Below are 19,095 nucleotides of genomic sequence, written 5' to 3'. Positions count from 1 at the left end.
AAATGAAGCCTGCTGTTACGTGAGTTAAGCTTAAAGACTGTAAACAGAGACGAACGGTTAGCCTGTCTCTGTTTTAAAGTAGCAGAATTTAAAGAAAACTGATACCACTGTCATGTCAAGATGTAAACTGTGCAGCTATTGCCAAAAGCAAGCTAAGTTTAGCATAAAGACTACAGACAGAGAGACACTTTTAGAGGGTAATAAAAACTGCTCATTAGCTAAACTTGGCTAATAGCTGCTCAAAGGTAGCCAAACAAAGTTTACCCCTGGCACAGAGGGTTTAAGGAGAAAATTGATATCACTCATCTTTCTGTTCAACATGTAGCATGAAAGTTTATAAGTTTGGACTGTATTCAATCTATTTAGAATATAAAGCAACAGCTAGCTAACCCTAACCACTTAGCTTAGTTTAACATAAAGGCTAACATGGGCAAGGAAGCATATAGTCACTTCAGTCGACTTCCTTTGTGTCCTTATCCCAACTCTCTGTGATACAGCAGAACAAAGAGGATTTTTACCTGCCAATCAGTGGAGCTCAGTCAACATCACTGAAAGTGGCATCACACCATCCAACCAATCAGCAGTGGCCCAGAGCATCTCAAACTTCCCGTTTCTTCCAGAACTCAAGCAACAATAAGAGCAATAATAAGAGATATCGCCAACACATCTAGTAACCATACTAAGGGTATTTTCTTGGCAAATGAAGTATTATAATGTTGGACAACATTACTCAACAGTGTAGTAGGATGTTTGTGAAAAAAAGAGTGATCCAGTGGTTGATTTTAATAATTCATAAATTAGATTTTTTTTTTTTACCTGACACGCCAGATGGATGTGTTTCACACATCCATCTGGGAAACCTTCAATACACAGCATTTGGGAAAGGGCAGAGCCTTTGAAAACTTAAAAAAATAAAACTCGGAGGGTGATTGGATGAACAGTCTGTCTGTCACATCTTTATGGGCCAATCAGAGCAACAAAACACATGACGTCGTTGTCGCTGCCGAGGTGTGCATGCACAGCTACCAAGGAATAAACTCCAGATAGAATGGCATAACTCAAACCATGGTGACTATAGACATGTCAGTACATGACTTTTGTCGCTGTTCTTTGTTCTGTGAGCCTTAACTCTGCTTAGATTAATTCAGAGATTTAATATTTGTGATGTTTCTTACATTCTTAATGGAATTATTAAAGAAATGAATGGTATAAATACTGTAGAATATACATTTTAATCAGTTTTACAACTGTTTAATAGTCTAGTTAAACATAAACAGTGTAAGTTGTTTTTATTTTTATTGTGAGCCTCATCACTGCTAAATTTTATGTAATTATCCATTATATGTGATTATTATTATGTTTCCTGTTGGAATTATAAGATAGTGGTACCATTATTACTTACTCAGTATTCTGAAGTTAGTCATGTGTTGTGTCTAAAAGAGGTCAGAATCTAAAGGCGGCCTCACCATGTCTTCTGTAAAATGAATATTTTGAATTTACACAACTTTTTAATGTGCAATTAAATACTCATTAGACTCCATGTGTTTATTTCCCATTACTAACATTTGAATATGCATACACTTTAAAATCATAAATGGGCAGAGAACCATATATAGTTCTTCAGTTTGTTGACTTTGATTTTCACCATAGTAATGAAAAAAATATTTGTGACACAAGTAAAAAAGTATTGAGACCTTCACCAATATTATTCTAGGGCTTAAATTTTGAAATTCCAAGTATTTCAATAAGAACCATATAAAGAACGAGGGAAAAATCCTGCCTGGCTTTGAAAAGGTAGCCCACAAATTCACTTTCTGGCCAAATGGATTTTGTCTGGACGTTTAATGTAATCCTATGACCAGTTAGAGCATAGAAATTGGACACAGGGATACAGGTAGCCTGACTCTGAATTGCAACAGAATGAATCTATCAGTGCTTGAATCATTTTTTTGTGTTTGTTCGTTTTGTGTAAAACAGCATTTTTAAAATGTTGAAACCTGCCAACAATGCTTGATTAGATAAACACTGTTTCTTAGGATTGTGATTCCTCCCTCTCTAAATGTCATGAATAGATTAGCTTTCCGTTCTGTTTGTCTGCTCCTTATGCAGCTTCTCCAAGGTCAGGCTACCAGGAGTCATGCACGCTCATGTGTTAATCCTGTCAAGCTCTATTGTTTATTCTCCTCTCAACACAAAGCTTCTGTTTTACCCTTCTTTACTGAGCCAATGAGACTCTTTGTCTTCATGGTGTCTGTGAGAAACGTGAAGTTGGCATGTTCTTAAACAATGTCAGTACTCATCGCCTCAGACTGTGCAATGTCAGAGACACACTGCAAAAGTGTCATTGTGTATTGATTATTGTAAATTAAAGCATATGAAAAGAAAAGTCTACACAGAACATAAGTCAGCTGAAAACATGAAAGAAAAGACATTTAATTCAATTTATTACAGCAGATTCTTGTGATGGCAAGCACTGTATAAGATTTTTTTATATAAAATCGGCCCAAAAATGAATGATACAGGACTATTATTTCTGTATGAAAATACATAAACATATCACAGAGCTGTGTGTTTAATCTTTGATATTTGCCACTGTTATCAAGGGAAGGGGTACCTGCCTAAGGCTAATGCTGTAAGGGTCCTTCACATGGCAAAGTTTGGTAAGACCTGGTCTAGTCTATTGTAGTATAAAATTTAGGGCAATGATCTCTTCAGCCAGTATTAAACACCATAAATTCTTTTTTGTTTTTTTTGTTGTTGTTGTTGCTTTTCTTCAGTATTCAAACATTTACTGTTGGCTGTTGTTCCATATAAATCACAAGAGTTGTCAGGGTTCAGTCCTGCTGAGTCCTGATCTACCATCCAGTTGTATATTTTCCTTTAGTCTCGGTCTCCATCAGTCAGTCTCGCTGGAAGTCCTCCTGGAATAATGTCAGCTGCAGACTTTTGCTTCAAAGAATGGGAGGGGTGCGCTGCTCTTTTACACAGGAATGCAATACTATTGCTGAGAGCACTTTTCAAGTGAGCCCACTGCTTTTTCACCTTTGTTTTTCTTGCATTTAGACAGCATTTAGTACAGCATTTCCATAGTGGCCTCAAGACTATCTGTCTGCATGTTATTGAAAGTGTTGGTGTTGGATAATCAGGGTGTGGAGAGCACATTCCTCAGCTGGGATGAAAATCATGATCATTTCCATGCGTTAATTAATTATTAGCACATGTAAAATGACACAAGTAAAGGTATAGACCAGTCACAAGGTACCAGAGCCAATGTTTTAGCATGGCTTCTTTTTCTGTGTAAAATGATCTTAAACCTCAGAGTAATCAATTTAGAGTGACAGAATGGAGGAATGCAAGAAAAGCTTCACAAGCCTAGCCATGTTTTTGACCACTTCCTGTAGTTACAACAAAATGTCTTTGCACTAAAAATAAATAAATGATTAAAACACTAAAAAAAATGTTTAGCCGTAGACTCAAAAGTGTCCTTGTTTACAGGTTATGGAAAATTGTAGTGGATAAAGTGTTGAAAACTCCCCATGGCTTGGAAAAAGGAAATTAGTGCACACAGAAACTCTTACCCAGTTGCTTTAATTATTATTTGCCTCAATTCTTTTACTCAATACAATATGTGGCTTTCCAAAATCTGTGTTAAACAAAGACCAGACACAGAAAGTTGATCCAGGCTACTTTGATATCTTATGGCCAAAATATGATTATCAGAGGCTGACTTGTGGTAAAATCAAAGTATTGTGGGCTGCTAGTAGATTACTTAGTGGTATTTTAATGGGAACTATTTTCTCTTTTGTAAACGTGAATTTGTGGCGAATGACACATCTTTTTTTTTTTTACTTTTAAGCTTAAAGGATCTCTACGTTTTCAATCTGTTTTTTTACTTTTTAAAGTTAGATAACATGTAGAGGAATATCATATCTTTAAGATGCATAAATATAGTCAGTGTAGATATAAAAAGTAGAGGTAGAAATGGTGAATCAACACTATTCATTTTTATGTTTGTGTACACAAAATTCATGCCACCCCTGCATGAGTCAGTGCCCAAGTTGGGTTGCCCCAATCAAAAAAAGTCTCAGTACACCCCTAGTTCAACTCTTAAAGTGGATGCTGCTGGATACTCCACTGTCAACTGTAAATGATATTATCGGAAAGAGGAAGTGTTTAGGAACAACAGCAACTCAGTCACAAAGTGGAAGACCACAGAAAATCACATGCAGCCTCCATATTAAAGTACACATATTCGAATAGAATGTCATTACAGTCCCTGTTGGTGTGAGGGGTCAGGTGGTTGAAAACATTTGACCATAGAGTGTCAATCAGCCTGATGATGGACATGGAATCAGGCCAGTCCATTGGCTTTATAGAGTCGTATTTGACATTATAACAAAGAACTTAAGAAAGAGGCATTTATGAGGACTGCTTTCAGTAGCTACTGTAACTATGACCTCTGCTGATGGCCCAGTATCCAAGCAAGTAGGAACATGTTGAATAGACAGAGTGACAACTGTGCTAATGGTGTCTTCTGACCACTGGTTAACAGTTACCTGAGCTAATCTGATGCTTCTGTTGACTAATGTTACTAGTATGTGTATTGTGATCTCAACTGTATACACCTCATGAACTTTCAGATGTTTCTTTTAGAAGTATACGTTTTATTTGTCATCTAAAATCCAATTTTGTTTGGTCATAAGGAAACAGAGAGGGAGAGTTGGTGTAAATATTTCTTGGATGGATATTTCCAAACACCTCAGGGATCTATCCTGCAGCATTCAACAGCTATTTTTACTTTTCTTTTTGCATACAGCCACATCATTCAAATGTTGTGTATGCTGTTTGCTGTAATTTGTGTACAGTCCTGTGTGTGTGTTTATTCATTGCTGTGTCTCTTGGCTATGTGTGTGTGATTTTTTTTTAACATATACCCACATGCTGGTGCATATAAATACTATTTTGCTCTGTTTATTTTTGTAGCTCCTTGCTGTGCATTTCTACCCTGACGTTTACCTACTGGATGTAGTTTCTCCCTTTCGCTTGTTTTCATGGTTGTGATTTTAGACCACAAGGACCCAAGAGAGAGAGAAAACAATTTAGCAGTCCTTAGAGAAACATTTTTACTTCCTTGCTTTGAAATGATGTAATGTCTGAAAATCTGCAGAGACTAGGATAAACTTGTTATTCTGAAAAGTTTTTTTTTCTAAATATAGGTCTCCTTTGAATTGGATTAGCTTTGCTCCTGCAGTCATTTCAGCAAAAACACAGCCTCTCCAAACACAGGTTTGGATAATGATCTATGTCATTAAACTGTTGTTCTTCTGGTTTGTTTCTCTCTGCAGCGGCTCTGCCCTTCCTCATCATGACCATCGTGTTCAAGCCCTACATAAGAGGAGTTTACTGTGATGACGAGAGCATCATGTACCCCCTAAAACCAGACACCATCACCCATGGCATGCTGGCAGCCGTCACCATCTCCTGCACTGTCATCATTGTAAGTCTTACCTTAGCGTGGCCAGAAATCATGGAAAGTTAGCAGAACTGAAGTCATTTTACAACATCCTGGGGTGTTTGCTCCATTACCAAGTGGCATTAAAGAATTACTCCACGTGTTGATGTATAAAAAGGAAAAGCAATTGAATTCTAATGATGTGAAAAATTGTAAAAAAAAGTTTTTCCTCCATTGCCCTTTCTTTAGATCTGTTCTGGAGAGGCTTATTTGGTCCACAGCAAGAGGATTTACTCTAATTCAGAGTTCAACCAGTATGTAGCTGCTCTCTACAAGGTTGTGGGCACTTTCTTGTTTGGAGCATCTGTTAGCCAGTCGCTTACCGACCTTGCCAAGTTCACAATCGGCCGCCCGAGACCCAATTTCATGGCCGTTTGTGCTCCCAAGGTCTGCACAGGATACATGCAGAAGATTAACTGCACCGGCAGGCATGAGGACGTCACAGAGTCCAGGTAGGAGGATAACTGGACATTTAATCTGTATCATGATAAAATTAATTCTTTTTAAATGCTTTTTTAATGCTGAGTGGACGTGCAGTCAGATGCTTTATTTATTCCACTTTCCCGTTAAGTTTCCATATCTTGTGTAACATTTCCTGTATAATCAGTAATTTATGGTTGTTTCCAATGATGCTTATCTTATGCCACAACCCCCTATAAGAGGGTGTAAAGGGGAGAGCTTTCTGGGGCCCAGACAAATAGGGGCCCATGGAGGTCAGCAAAATCATGATCCATTGTAAAGTTAAGCTGAGATAACCATCTCTTATATTGACCTGAGTAATGACCACTTCTATCAAAGAAACAAAAACATGAATTTTATCTTTTAATGCTGTAGTACAATGTGTTACAATGTCATTTTGTATAGCATTATCAAAATTCAAACCCATTTTCTTAAAACAGATGAACCTTTTTTGGTAATGTTAACAATGTGAATGGGCTCATTAAAAAAACCTATATGGAAGTAATGTCAGACTTCAGAGCTAAGCCATTATGTGCACACACGTCAGGTAACCATAGAATGAAGTAGAAGGAACTGTAATAACTTGAGGAAAAAAATGATTAAATAACAGGCCAAAAGTAGCAAATAATTGGATAAAAGTGGCTAATAAGTGTGGTCAAAAATGGTAAAAAGATGTTAAAAAGTTGCAAAATAGGTCTTAAGTCGCAAAAAATGGCTTAAAGTGGCCAAAATGGGCAGTAGAAATAGTGAAAAGCAGTTAAACAGTGGCAAAAATTGATTAAAATTTTCTAGAATTATATCATTGGCTTAAACCGCCCAAAAATGGGTGGTAAAAATGGGAAAAAGCAGTTAAAAAGGGGAAGGAAAAAGTGGTGACAAGTGGCAAAAATGGGTCTTAAGTGGCAAAATTTGTCTTGAATTGGCAAATAATTGGTTTATAGTGTGCAAAAAAGGGGCAGTTACAAGTTGAAAAAGCAATTAAAAAGTGGCACAAGTGGGTTTAAATTTGTTAAAGATGGCAGAAAAGGGGATAATCAGTAGCTTAATATGTGTTAAAAAGGGACGAAGTTGATAAAATGGCTGAAAGTAGCAAAACTGGGTTTAAAGAGGCAAAAAATTTGCTAGACCTGGCAAGAATGGGCGGTGAAAAGCAGTTTAAAAATTGAAAAAATATATTTAAAGTTGCAAAAGGGGGCATAAATGGACAGGTAAAGTATCCAAAATATGCTGAAAGTGGAAAAAAGTTGGGTTAATCTGGTAACAAATGTAGCAAATGCGTGGATGAAAAGGGGTTTAAAAGTGGCACGAATAAACATTTTGAGCATCAGAACCCAACAATAACTTGACACTTATCAGCTCCAAAATGATGTAACTATTAGCCAGGATACTAGCACCAATGCTACAAATCCAACACACATGCATTGATACTATCAATAAATAACAAACTGGGGAGAGGCCATTCTCTGGGTTTTTCAAGGGCCCAGTCAACTCTGTGGATTGTCTTAAGCTAAACAATACTGTCAAGATCACATGAAAACAGCCACAAGAAAACTAAGTCAATAAAATGTATGGCTGCTTAGGGCTTTGACATGTTTGGGAATGAAGTTCTAATGTTTTTTTTTTGTTTGTTTTTTTTAACAACAAACCCTAAACTGAAGTTTTCCTGTGATTCCTTTTCTTTCCCAGATTGTCCTTCTACTCTGGCCACTCTTCCTTTGGGATGTACTGCATGCTCTTCCTTGCAGTAAGTTCTGTAAACATTTATATCTCTATACAGTAAACATAGAACTATCTCCATGTGATGTCCCTGCTGTTTATCTCACTGTGAATCAGGCAGAACAGCTCCCAGATGGCATCATCTGATTAAAAGCTCCAGCATTTGGATCTCTACTCAAGGCCTTTTTGTTGCGAGGGAGAAAAGGCCCATAGAGACAGTTTGTGTCTGTGGACATGAAAGGACAAGGCAAGGGTTCAGAGGGAGAATGAGTATACTGAGAGAAGTGATCTGGAAGCCTCTGCTGCCTTTTTCCCAGCAATGATGAAGGCAAAAGCATGCGCTGTGTTCTGCCTTCCAGGACCGAACAGTTCATTACCTCTTGGCCTTGTCTCTCTGTGTTAAAAGCCAGGCGCTAGAGTGAGACAGCGAGCCTCAGGAGGCCAAACCATCAACATTGTTCACTTCAAAGAAAACTTTAGAGAAATGACTTAATTCTCCAAGTGAGTTCCCATTTTGCCAGGAAAAAAGGTGTAAACAAGTGTGGTAAGCTGTGATATCCAGCCTTGCATGTCCAACAGTGGTGAGTGCAGAGTGCAGTAGGGGGGACTCTGGTGTGATGCCAGTTTTTGCACCTTCAACAGCAGCCCAGCAGAAGCACGGAGAAGTCTGTTCTGTTGCCAGGTTCATAATTTTTTGGCAGGTGCTGGTTTCCAGGAAAGAAGAGGTTTCAGTCCATAGAGGGCATAAATAAGAGCCATACTCAACACCTTTTTACAGACATACACTTTGAGGAGTAGCAGCTGCACACTTATGCAAATAAACACACTTTTTGTCATTTATGGTTTGGATACAATCGACACTAACCCATAATAAAACCGTGCTCTCTGTTTCTCTGTGAGGAGCTTTTTGACTGTTTACTATATGAAACAGACTGAAATTGATATTGATTATGACATAAAAAAGCAAAGAAGACAGGTTACACATTGTTGTTTTCAGTGGGGTAGGGGTCGAACAAAGTAATTAACTGTACACTGCCAAAGGAGCCTTTATGACATTTTTCCATGACAAAGATTTACAGTTAATGGTACACTAAAGTGTTTAAAGTAAGCGGAATATTTATTATTATTATTATTATTATTATTATTATTATTATTATTATTATTATTATACTCATATGTTGTAGCCAAGGGTACCATAAGGGGGGATAAAGGGCGGAGCTATCTGGGGCTCAGCCAAATTGGGGGCCCATGGAGGCCAGCAAAATCATGGTCCATTTTAAAGTTAAACTGACTGATAACTGCTTTTATCAAAGAAACAAATACATTCTTCATTCATGTACACCTTAGTATAGCCTTCCTCAAAATGTAAATCCCTTTTCTTTAAACAAAATCAAAATGGATCCAAAGTGTGAAAATGGGGAGAAAATGTGTTAAAAACTGGATTTTAAAAGTAGCAGATATGTGTTAAATGTGACAAAAAAATTTAAAGTGGCACAAATTGGTTAAGGAAGGCAAAAAAGGGTGGAAATTGACAAAAAGATTGGTGGAAAATTGGTTTATAAGGGGTTAAATAGTGGCACAAGGAAATAATTTAAGCACCAGAACCCATAATTAGTTCACACACTTTCTCGCTCCAAAATGAAGTTACTCCATGGCCTAGGCAAATCTACATGCAGGCCTGGCTGTAACTATTTAGTGATCTATGCATTGTGAGCACTGCAGACTTGTGAAACAGTGTGCCCATGTCTCTGTGTAACACTTTGTCCCACTGCTATTTGTTATTATGGCATTTCCCGATCCCACCGCCTTTTTTGTTTTTATTCCTGCAAAGAAAACTGTGTCAACTGAAACAAAGTTTGATACATTGGCATTAGAGTTAATAAATATTAAGAGGCAGTTTATTTTTAGAAGTCTGGAAGCAAAAAACCTTTTGTTTTTCTCTCCATAGCAGACAAGATTTATAGCCATTATATCAGAAATATCCAAGTTAAACTACCCATGGGCTACCTGAGTGTGAAATGATGCTATGTGCTTCTGTAGAAGACAAAGGTTTCTCAGATATCAAGCACTTTTTTAAGAGAAACATTGATTAGTCATGATCTCAACCCAAAAGTACAACAGGTCCCTCAATCCTAGTGTCACAGCAATGTCTCTGATATGTATGGCCTGCTTTAACCATGGAAATGGCTACTGCGCAGTAAAACGAAGATTTTCAGCTGTTGGTGGTGAAATTGAATGCTGCTGTTGAATGAAACAAACTAAAATGTATTACAACATTATCATTACAAAATGTAAACACGATAAATATGAATGTAGAAAGAAAATACATGTGTGGTTTAAAAGTTTGAAAACAGTTCCAAAGTGATAAAAGGAACCCCAGTAGATCATAGGATGCGTAGTTACTACATCCTCGTAAAAAAATATGTACATAGTCTTGCACCTTTGCCTTTTTCCCAGTTTTTGAATGCTACGTTTGCACCAAATCAAATATTTGATCGCCACAAGTACAGGGGTAGCTGGCAGGCTTGCTTTCTGGATCTAAAATGTTGATATAAGGATTCTGAGAAATGTCAATAGAGGATTAGATTGGCAAATTATTTCTGGAACCAGAACCATTGAAAAAGTGGGTGAGCACTGTTGAGCTCTCTTTCTCAGGGACTGGATATGGACCAATGACAGGTTTTGCAGTCTGCATTGTTTTGAGGCGTGGTCACATTTATGAGGAGATGCAAGTTGCTCTACTTGTGCAGGCCTCTGCATAGGGTTTGTGCTGTAGACCTTTAACATATGCTGATTTGGCTGTTTTAGTAGGGCTGACTGGAAATTAGCCTGAAAGTGCATTTCCATTTTCACCCTGTGGGCCTCAAATTAAATCCAGGTTGCTTTATTTTATGGTCAATATTTACAGTATATGTAAGATTATCCATGGGAAATACTTACCATGTTTACCCTGAAACCAACCATATCTTAGCCCTTTATATTGTCATAATCTGTTATCTTTTTTTCTATGTTGTAGCAAGCTAACAGTCTCAGCAAAAAAACCCTGCATGAACACAATGTCCTCTGTGTTTTTGTCCTTCTTTCATCAATGTTTCTCCCTCTGTTTTCTTGTCCAGCTTTATGTGCAGGCCAGACTGGTGGCTAAGTGGGCCAGACTTCTCCGGCCTACCATCCAGTTCTTCCTGGTGGCCTTTGCGGTGTACGTGGGTTACACCCGAGTCTCTGATTACAAACATCATTGGAGCGACGTGCTGGTGGGGCTGCTGCAGGGAGCGCTTGTTGCTGTACTCAATGTGAGTCTCCAAGACAACGTTGTTCAAGGGCAACATATGCTTTATGTCCATCATATAATACATAATGTCAGCTGTGATCTGGAATAAAGAAGCTTTAAATGCTCACACAGCCACTTTAGATCAAATTTGAGTCATTAAATAAAAATAGTATGATGTCATCAGCGAAAGCCTGAACCTTTTTTTCAAAATCACACCCATATAGGGCTCATTTAACTTTCTTTTTTTGATTGTTTAGTTTCTGTGAAGTCACTCCAGCCTGAACTGAAGACATCTTAACTTTAAATCTTCCTTCTGTGGTTTCTTAAATTAGGAAAAGCAAACATAGGTGTAACTCCAGATTATAACAGTTATTTTTAATGGAACTCTTAACTCATTGATACTCCCTTAAAAGCTATAGACGACTCCATATTTCAGCTTTGTTTCAGTCTTGAAGTCAAAATTCATTTAAACAGGAAGAATAAGGAGGGTGAGGTGTGACATGAAACAACCCCCCTCACTCACACTGGCATGCTGCATTCGCCTCACTTCAGCCAGCTGGGCTCCTTTATTGTTTGGCCTCTTCCCTGTTTGGAGCTAGGCGCTGTCAGCATCGCCTTTTGGAATTTGTGGAGTGGTACAGTGTGTGATTCTGCATGCATATGTGCGTGTCTGTGTGCATACATGTATGATTAATTGTGCAGTGAGCCTGTGCCTTTGGCCTTCACCGCACTGTGTGCAATTAGAGACCCTCCTGGGCATGGTGTTTTACTGCCTACGGGGGTTGTGCCTTCTCTCTGTGTGTTCCCCTCAGATGTGTGTGAGTGTGTCACTCACCAGCTGTGCACAGACCTGTCCAGACATGTGTAATCACAGTTTCCAGCCCAGCCCCTCACCTCCTACTTATCCCTTACATGCAAATACTCCAATCTCTGGGAAAATTTTCTCCAAGTGACCAAATCTAACCTCCTTTTCTTTTCCTCTCTGCAGGTACGCTTTGTGTCAGACTTCTTTAAAAAGCGCCCACCGCGTTGTACCAGGAAAGAGACAGCTGAGAGTGAAGAACCAGAGAGGAAACCCAGCCTTCAGATTGCAGACTCCGACCATGGCAACCATTATAACTATCACCATAATCCAGGCCCGGTTTGATAGAGCCTGACACCGGGACAGCAAAGGCTGCAGGCTGCAGACCCCAAACCTGTGAGATAGGGTCTCAAACCAGGCTTTCAGCCTCAGCAGTGTTTAAGTTCAGTAAATAACCCTAGTGAAAGGTTTTCCTGATGCTTTTGCAGACTCCTGATGCAAGTAAAATTTTAGTATTTTAATATTTTTTTTGTATTTAGGCTTTTTTATATCATTTAAAGGGGGTCAAACTAGTGATCTATAGGGGTCCGTAGCATGCAGCCTCTGAGCCCTACCTTCATTATCAACCACTCACACCGCTCCCCCCAACCACTGGACTGACTGAGGGGGATGCATCCCATTCCCAGGTGCCGGAGCCCTCTTTCAGAGACACCATAATGGCCTCCTTTTCTCCTGTAAGAGAGAGAGGAGCATATTATTTCAAAGACATCATTATTGATGTTGAAGCGTACGTGAAAAAGCTGCATTAAGTGAAAGACTCCAAACCCACAGCAACAAAGCTATGATATATCAAGACACACAAAGAGTCCTTTCTGACAACTGACAAATGTAAGTCTCCTTTTAGATTACCTTACTGCCACCATCACCTGAGGAAAAAACACTCTCTTTGTCTTGATGTACGCTTCACTTTTTGACTTGATGCTTTTTAGTTTCTCCATTTGTATTTCTGAAGGAAAACAGTTGGTTTCTCAGGCTGTGTCCATTGGACATTGCAGTTCACAATCTTATGTGTTGGGTCAATCAGCCTAAAGTGCCTGAAAAAATGTGTAGATATTGTAATTGATTCCCAATGTGCATGGCAAGTACTTTCATCACAAAGGCCCTTTTGTTCAAAAATTATTAAATTGCATTCAAAAAATCAAATTGGAGCAAACCCTAAAATCAGATACAGTCAGGTAATGTAATATTAGATTTATTTCTGGATAAAACTTTTATCAGGCTGGATTACAGGAACTAAGTCCATGTTTAGACTTTGCATTAGCAATGTATTTGGGCATTCAGATACCAAGTGACTGCACTTAAGTGCATGCATCCATACTATTCACTGTTACAACCTGTCTGCTAAAAAATCTCTGTAGTCTTTGTGCAATGAAGCCATTCAAAATAAAATAAATGCAAGCAAAATAGCCTCAAGCAAAGAGGCTGGTGGCACATCTTTAACAGCTTTTCACATGTTGTCAATAACATGCTTTTAAAAGCCACAGTGATAAACAATTTAGCAAATAAACTAACATAAAGACTCAATTTAAGAGGGAAAGTTACAAGGGGGTCCTTAAGTGTTGTTAATAGATGAGCCGGTTGTACAAACCACTTTTAATTTTTACAGCTATTTTTATTTAAAGTCTCTGTCATAAGATGAAATTCATTTTTGATTGTCAAATTTTAGTCATTTTTATCCTTTATAGTTTTAGTTGACAAGAAACTCAAAAGCATTTTAGTCCAGTTAGCCAGCTCCCATTCTAATGATGGTTTCTTTTTTTGTCATTTGGGAACCAAAAGATCCGTTCATATTACCAAACTGAGCCAAAAAGTCCAGGTCACCAAAAAAGCTGGAATTGCCATCACTCCATCGGCAGGACAGGTATAAATAAAGCCATTTGTTTTGTTCACTAGCACAATATCCTAGATCATCTCAGCAAGGTCTTTAGTGCTTGCCATTACTCAGTGAATCTACAAAACTAATTCAGTCTTGATGAAGCAATCCCAGATGACCTCCATTTACAGTCTTAGTGTACTGGAAACAGTTTCAGTCCACATCCATATGTGTCCACATAAAGCATTAAGAATTACCACTTGGTTTATGGATACCCAAATCAGATATATACCTCTGTTAATTCGTTGTATAAACAGGATGTTAATTTGATAAAACTTCAGATCCAACAATGCAATATTTTCCAAAGTAAATTGATGTTTTCAACTATTTTATTTTAAACATCTCACCGTTAAGCCCATATTAGGAAATGTCTGCCCTCATACCTGCATGTTTAGACAGTGTAGTTTAACAACAAAAAGGTCCTGCGGATGTGCTTAGTAGTTTATATCACTTATTTCCACAGAAAATGTAAAAAAAAAAGAAAAAAAAAGACTTTTTTCAGTACACTTTCAGTCACTTACATGTGACACATTAACTACAGCAGCCACTTCAGGCATTTATAATAGGATAACAGCAACTACTGGAAAAACTCCTCACTAAAGCTTTAAGCTGCCATAACCCTACAGTCACTCTTGGGTTGGGAAAAAATAGTCCAGTGAATTATTGCACCACAAGGCATCAATATCAGACATTACATTTCAAATTTAAAGCAACCATTAGGATCCTTTTTGTGATGATTTTGGCACCCCCATGGATGAATTATGTAGTCCTGTTAAAGCACTGGCTGTCTTGTAAAGTCATTATCTGTATAAATGATCCACTTCTGTTTAAAAAAGAGGGAAAAGTTGATCCTAGATTGCAAGAATCTCCAAATCTGCATTATTCTTATCCAACTGAAACATTTTGAATATCTGGGCCCAATCGTTCTCCGCTTTCATGGAGCTTTAGTGGTGTTTTTGTATGATTTATGGCTTTTGTATAAGGACAGCCACATTTATTGTGTTACATTTGAAGGAGAAACACAAGAATGTTGTTAAAGGCACAGACTGTGTATTAGCTTTCCTTTGGTGCAGCGTATTTTGCCAAATTTTATATCCCAAGTTGCAACCAGATCATACTAGAAGAGCTAATCCTCTCTATTTGCCATTTATCATGTTGACATAAAGGCTCCAAAACCAAGAAATATCATCTGCAGGCCCTAACACTCTGCTTTGAGGGGATGTTTATTGATATTACCTTACTAGAGGCATTATTCAGAGGTAATCCCATGATCAGACATCACCTGACTATTCCTTTCTGTCTGCCTTACAAACAGCCACACAAACTGGTCTGTGTATGTACTCTGACAAAAACAATATAATGTTTTAAAACTGACTTTACAGGCTTGTCATGCCTGGTGTCTCACACTATTTAAGCTAACTCTAATTCACTACCAGAGGATTGTGACGCCCAGTACTGGGCTCTCTTAAGTGTCATGTTATGTAACTACCTGAGTGTCATACTTTATCTTTATTTCCAGTGCAGATTGGTGAGATTCAATGCCGAGTGTAGTGATGCTTTTCTAAAATGTATAATTTAAATGTGGAGTTTTTTAATTGGGTTTCCCCTGTGTTGAATGGACTGCAGAAGTTGAAACCATACTTTAATTTCTGTTGAACTCTCTGTTATACCACTACTTTACTGTCAATCAAATATTAAGAAAATTTGCCTCCATCTATTCCTTCTTATAGTTTTTATATGTCTATTACTAAACAAAGAAGGATAATACAGAGCTCATATGGAGACATGGACAGAAAAATTAAGTTTCAGGTGCACATGGGAAACTTTTTGTGTGCACAAGAAAGCACCAGTGTGCACTATAGAGTTTTATTCTGTTTAATAGGATGAGCTTTGTGGTCTCTTGCCAACTTTGTGCCTACTTGTTAGCACATAAAACCTTTTTTCTCTTAGCATGAAGACTTTCCAAATCAGAGGTTAGCTTCCTGTGTGCACCAGGAACTTTTTATTATTAGCTGTTTCAGCTCATGTCTCTTTAGAGGCTACGTAGGATAAGACAACCATTTTGAAAATGGTGTTTAATTTATTCTAAACACAAGAAGTTTTCTATTTAGTCTTATGAGGTTGGAGTGCTGTTAAGGCTATTGTGCAATCACCCCTGCTTGCCACTTTGAGCCACACATACTGTATATACAAATACTATGTTTAATAATGTGTGAAGGATGTATATGCTTGTATGTTGTTATTTCACATGTTGCTACAGTTTATTTTCCTGTTTGGTGTGCTCCAGCCTGAGCCCTCTCATTCTGGTGCCACACAAACAGATTGAGTTCCAGACCCAAACATAATCCAGATGCCTTAGTGGGGCTTTTAAAGGGCTGTTGTAATGATAAAGTGTTACATTCTTTACTCTGTTTTTGAAGTTTGTAACATTGCTCCATCCCCACTTCAAAGTTGCTCTGGGTTCCTTTTCCCCTTCCTGTGCTGATAGATGGGGTTAATTTGCGAATAAGATCTCCTGTACAGTCCTTGTACGACACGCAGACCCCTGACAACACATCAAACAGACCGCAAACCTGATAGGAGGGTAGGACAGGATAGAATCTCACCTGGTAGTGATTGTGAAACCCTGAAGTTGAGATTGGAATGAATGAAGGCGGGGTACTTTAGATGGGGGTATGGTTATGGGGTATCCCATGGTGAACCTCTGTCCCTGTGGACTTCTACACATTTAAAACACAGATTTACAAGAAGAAACAGCTGGAAATGGTTGTGGTGAAGTGCCAAGTGAGCCCCCTCCCCTGATCCCCTACATCTAAATCATGTGCAGCCACACTAACAGCCCAAAATGAGGATGTAGAAACGTCATGGTGTTTGCAGCTGGTGATGTGGCTCCATGTGTGTTATTGTGCTTCATTGAATTAGTGCGCTTAAGTAGGCACGGGTTGTCCAGTCTTCTGTTTGTATAATTAATGTTTATTTTTTTGTATAAAGATTTTATCTATAGGCTCTAAACCAGAGAATTTTATTAAAGATATTATCCACATTCACATTCATTGTGTTGTTTTAATGTGTATAGATGTTATGATAATTCTGGTCTTTCCAAACTACAGGAATTTAAAAATTTGGTAAAGATGGCAAAAATAAATGTGTCCTGCATTGAAATATGATAAACTACATTTTTTCAGCATTAAGATTTCAAGATAAGTTAGGGAGTTTACTGCTACTTGAATGCATGCATTTTTCCTGGAATGATATTTAAAAGGATCCCTGCATGATTAGACAAGTTCATCTCGTTGGATAGATATTTGTATCTCTCATGCATATTGAACAAAAAAAAAAAATCAGTAGATATCTGCATTTTGAGTAATTTGAGTTTATAAATTCACTAAGAGGCCACCATGTTTTGGTCCACACTAGTGCTGTGACGTCACAGTGCCGTAGCGCTCTTTACCATTCCTATGCAGTAACCACTATCAGACTGGCAGCCAGTGTTAGGACTGCATCTCAGAAATGCTGCACGTCTCACACAAAGAGGATTTTAAGATTTGAGGTCTCTTCTATTTTTTCCTTGCACCACAGGGGGGTATCGGTCAAACTAGAAGAGGAAATGATAAATACAGAGCCATATTTACCTTGTTGTAGCAAATATGTGCATCCACATTGGTAGAATATGTTTGAAATTTGTTTCTTGATGCACCAGATGAAGATCATGAGCTAAAATGCTTTTGTTTAAGAAACTTCAGCATTTCTTTGGAGAATCTCGCTTCATTTGTACATAATACTTTATTTTTAAAAGGTACCAGCATGCTTCCACTATACCCTGAATCCAGTCACTTGTAGGGAGGTTTATTGAGGTAAAGCTTGATGGCAGCTGTCATGGCAGCAACAGCTGCAAGCAGCAAAACATACTGCCAGTCAGAAAAAACATTACTGCATAGCAGCGGTGAGGAGCGCTACGGCTAAGTGGTGCCACAGTTTTTGTTTGAAATTTTGTTTGTACGTTTGAAAATCACTCCTTATCCACGGGCAAGAGAAAATCAGCAAAGAGATAAGAGATTTCACTTTATCCACAGGAGGCACCAAAATCATTTCAAACAAAGTTCCACACAGGAGCTTTAACTGTGGTGGTATTTTGCGAATTCTGAATTTGGATGAATTTGCCCTTTAAAATCATTAAAAAATGAATCCCTGCTCAATCTTTCAGTCTTGTGGACAATTTTGTACAAGGAAACAATTCAATCACACAGCACAGAGTGGAGGGTTAGACAGTGTAAAAGAGACAGAATCAGATGTTTAATGTTAGGAGCATATGTTTTGGGGGTTTTGCTTTCCAATGCATCAAGATTTATAGTTTACCCTCTTAAGACTCTCTGGCAAGTGACAAATTCATTACATAACTCTCATTTGTGCATACAGTATTTTCTTGGAGGGAACATAATTACAGCCAAGCACCGAGGATTCAGGAGGAGAGAATTAAACCTCCTCTGCAGCCTCAGTGCGTCCTGGCTGGAGAAAATGCTGCACAAAAATAAAGATTTATATTTATAATGAAACAAACACTGGACTCATAGGGACATCTGTGGGACTTTTGTTGGCAGCAGGACTGAAAACCACTGTCATCCCTCATTTAAAACTACATCACTCACTTGTGTGTTGGGAAATCTGTGTGTATGTAAAGCTTTTTTAGACCGTGGTCTCAGACAGCTGGGGACAGAAAGCATTTAGGTATTTTTTATTTTTACATGGATATTTAGCTACTTGATTAATGAATGTATTTAACAATTTAAGAGTTTATGGCTTAAGATGCACACTATACATTTTCTTAGCTAAAAGAAAGCTGAAACACACTGGAATGAAAATGTAGCTCCTATATGACCTACAAAGCAAACAGGGTTATCAGAAAAGACAGATCGTGATGAACAGCATGGTAATAAATCAGACTTTTTTCGAATATTCCCAGTATTTATTGTTTAAAATAAGAGAGTTCACAGTTTTTGTAATACAGGGTATAATATAAGCCTTTTCAGGTAAAAGTCCAGCAGATGTCGGACTTATCACTCAGACAAAGCAACACTTTTTTTAGCCAACATGCAATCAGGTCTTTGGCAAAAAAAAAGAACAAAATACTGGTGTGTCTTCTCTTTTTAGGCCTGGTTTATACTTCTGTATCATTTCTATGGCATAGTAGCCCACACACTTTAAGGTTTGTGTGTATCACTGCAATTCTCTAACATAGTAGTAGTAGTTGGCAGTGCAATTTCTGTGTTCACCAGTTTTGAAACATGAAGTTTTTGAGGCGGTGCACATCAGGCTTACCCTGACCCACCAGATACTGTTTCATGTTATCCTTTGCATGGACATTTTGATTTCACATTCATCTGAGAAACCTCCCATACAAAGCA

At 38.1% G+C, this 19,095-nt stretch overlaps 1 protein-coding gene across 1 annotated transcript in view; it reads left to right on the top strand.

The window, feature by feature from the left end:
• Nucleotides 1–16,819, top strand: part of plpp2b (phospholipid phosphatase 2b) — a 32,438-nt gene extending 15,619 nt beyond the window's left edge. The window contains exons 2-6 of the mRNA XM_041791159.1: nt 5,346–5,497; nt 5,702–5,964; nt 7,658–7,715; nt 10,804–10,980; nt 11,947–16,819. Coding sequence (XP_041647093.1) covers nt 5,346–5,497; nt 5,702–5,964; nt 7,658–7,715; nt 10,804–10,980; nt 11,947–12,105 — 809 coding nt within the window. The 3' untranslated portion in view covers nt 12,106–16,819. The remainder of the gene's footprint in view (nt 1–5,345; nt 5,498–5,701; nt 5,965–7,657; nt 7,716–10,803; nt 10,981–11,946) is intronic.
• Nucleotides 16,820–19,095: the final 2,276 nt, after the last annotated feature.

This window comes from Cheilinus undulatus, linkage group 7 (assembly GCF_018320785.1).
Source record: "Cheilinus undulatus linkage group 7, ASM1832078v1, whole genome shotgun sequence".
Taxonomy (NCBI): domain Eukaryota; kingdom Metazoa; phylum Chordata; class Actinopteri; order Labriformes; family Labridae; genus Cheilinus; species Cheilinus undulatus.
The sequence above is the reverse complement of the archived record's forward strand: the minus strand, read 5'-3'. Positions and strand labels throughout refer to the sequence as shown.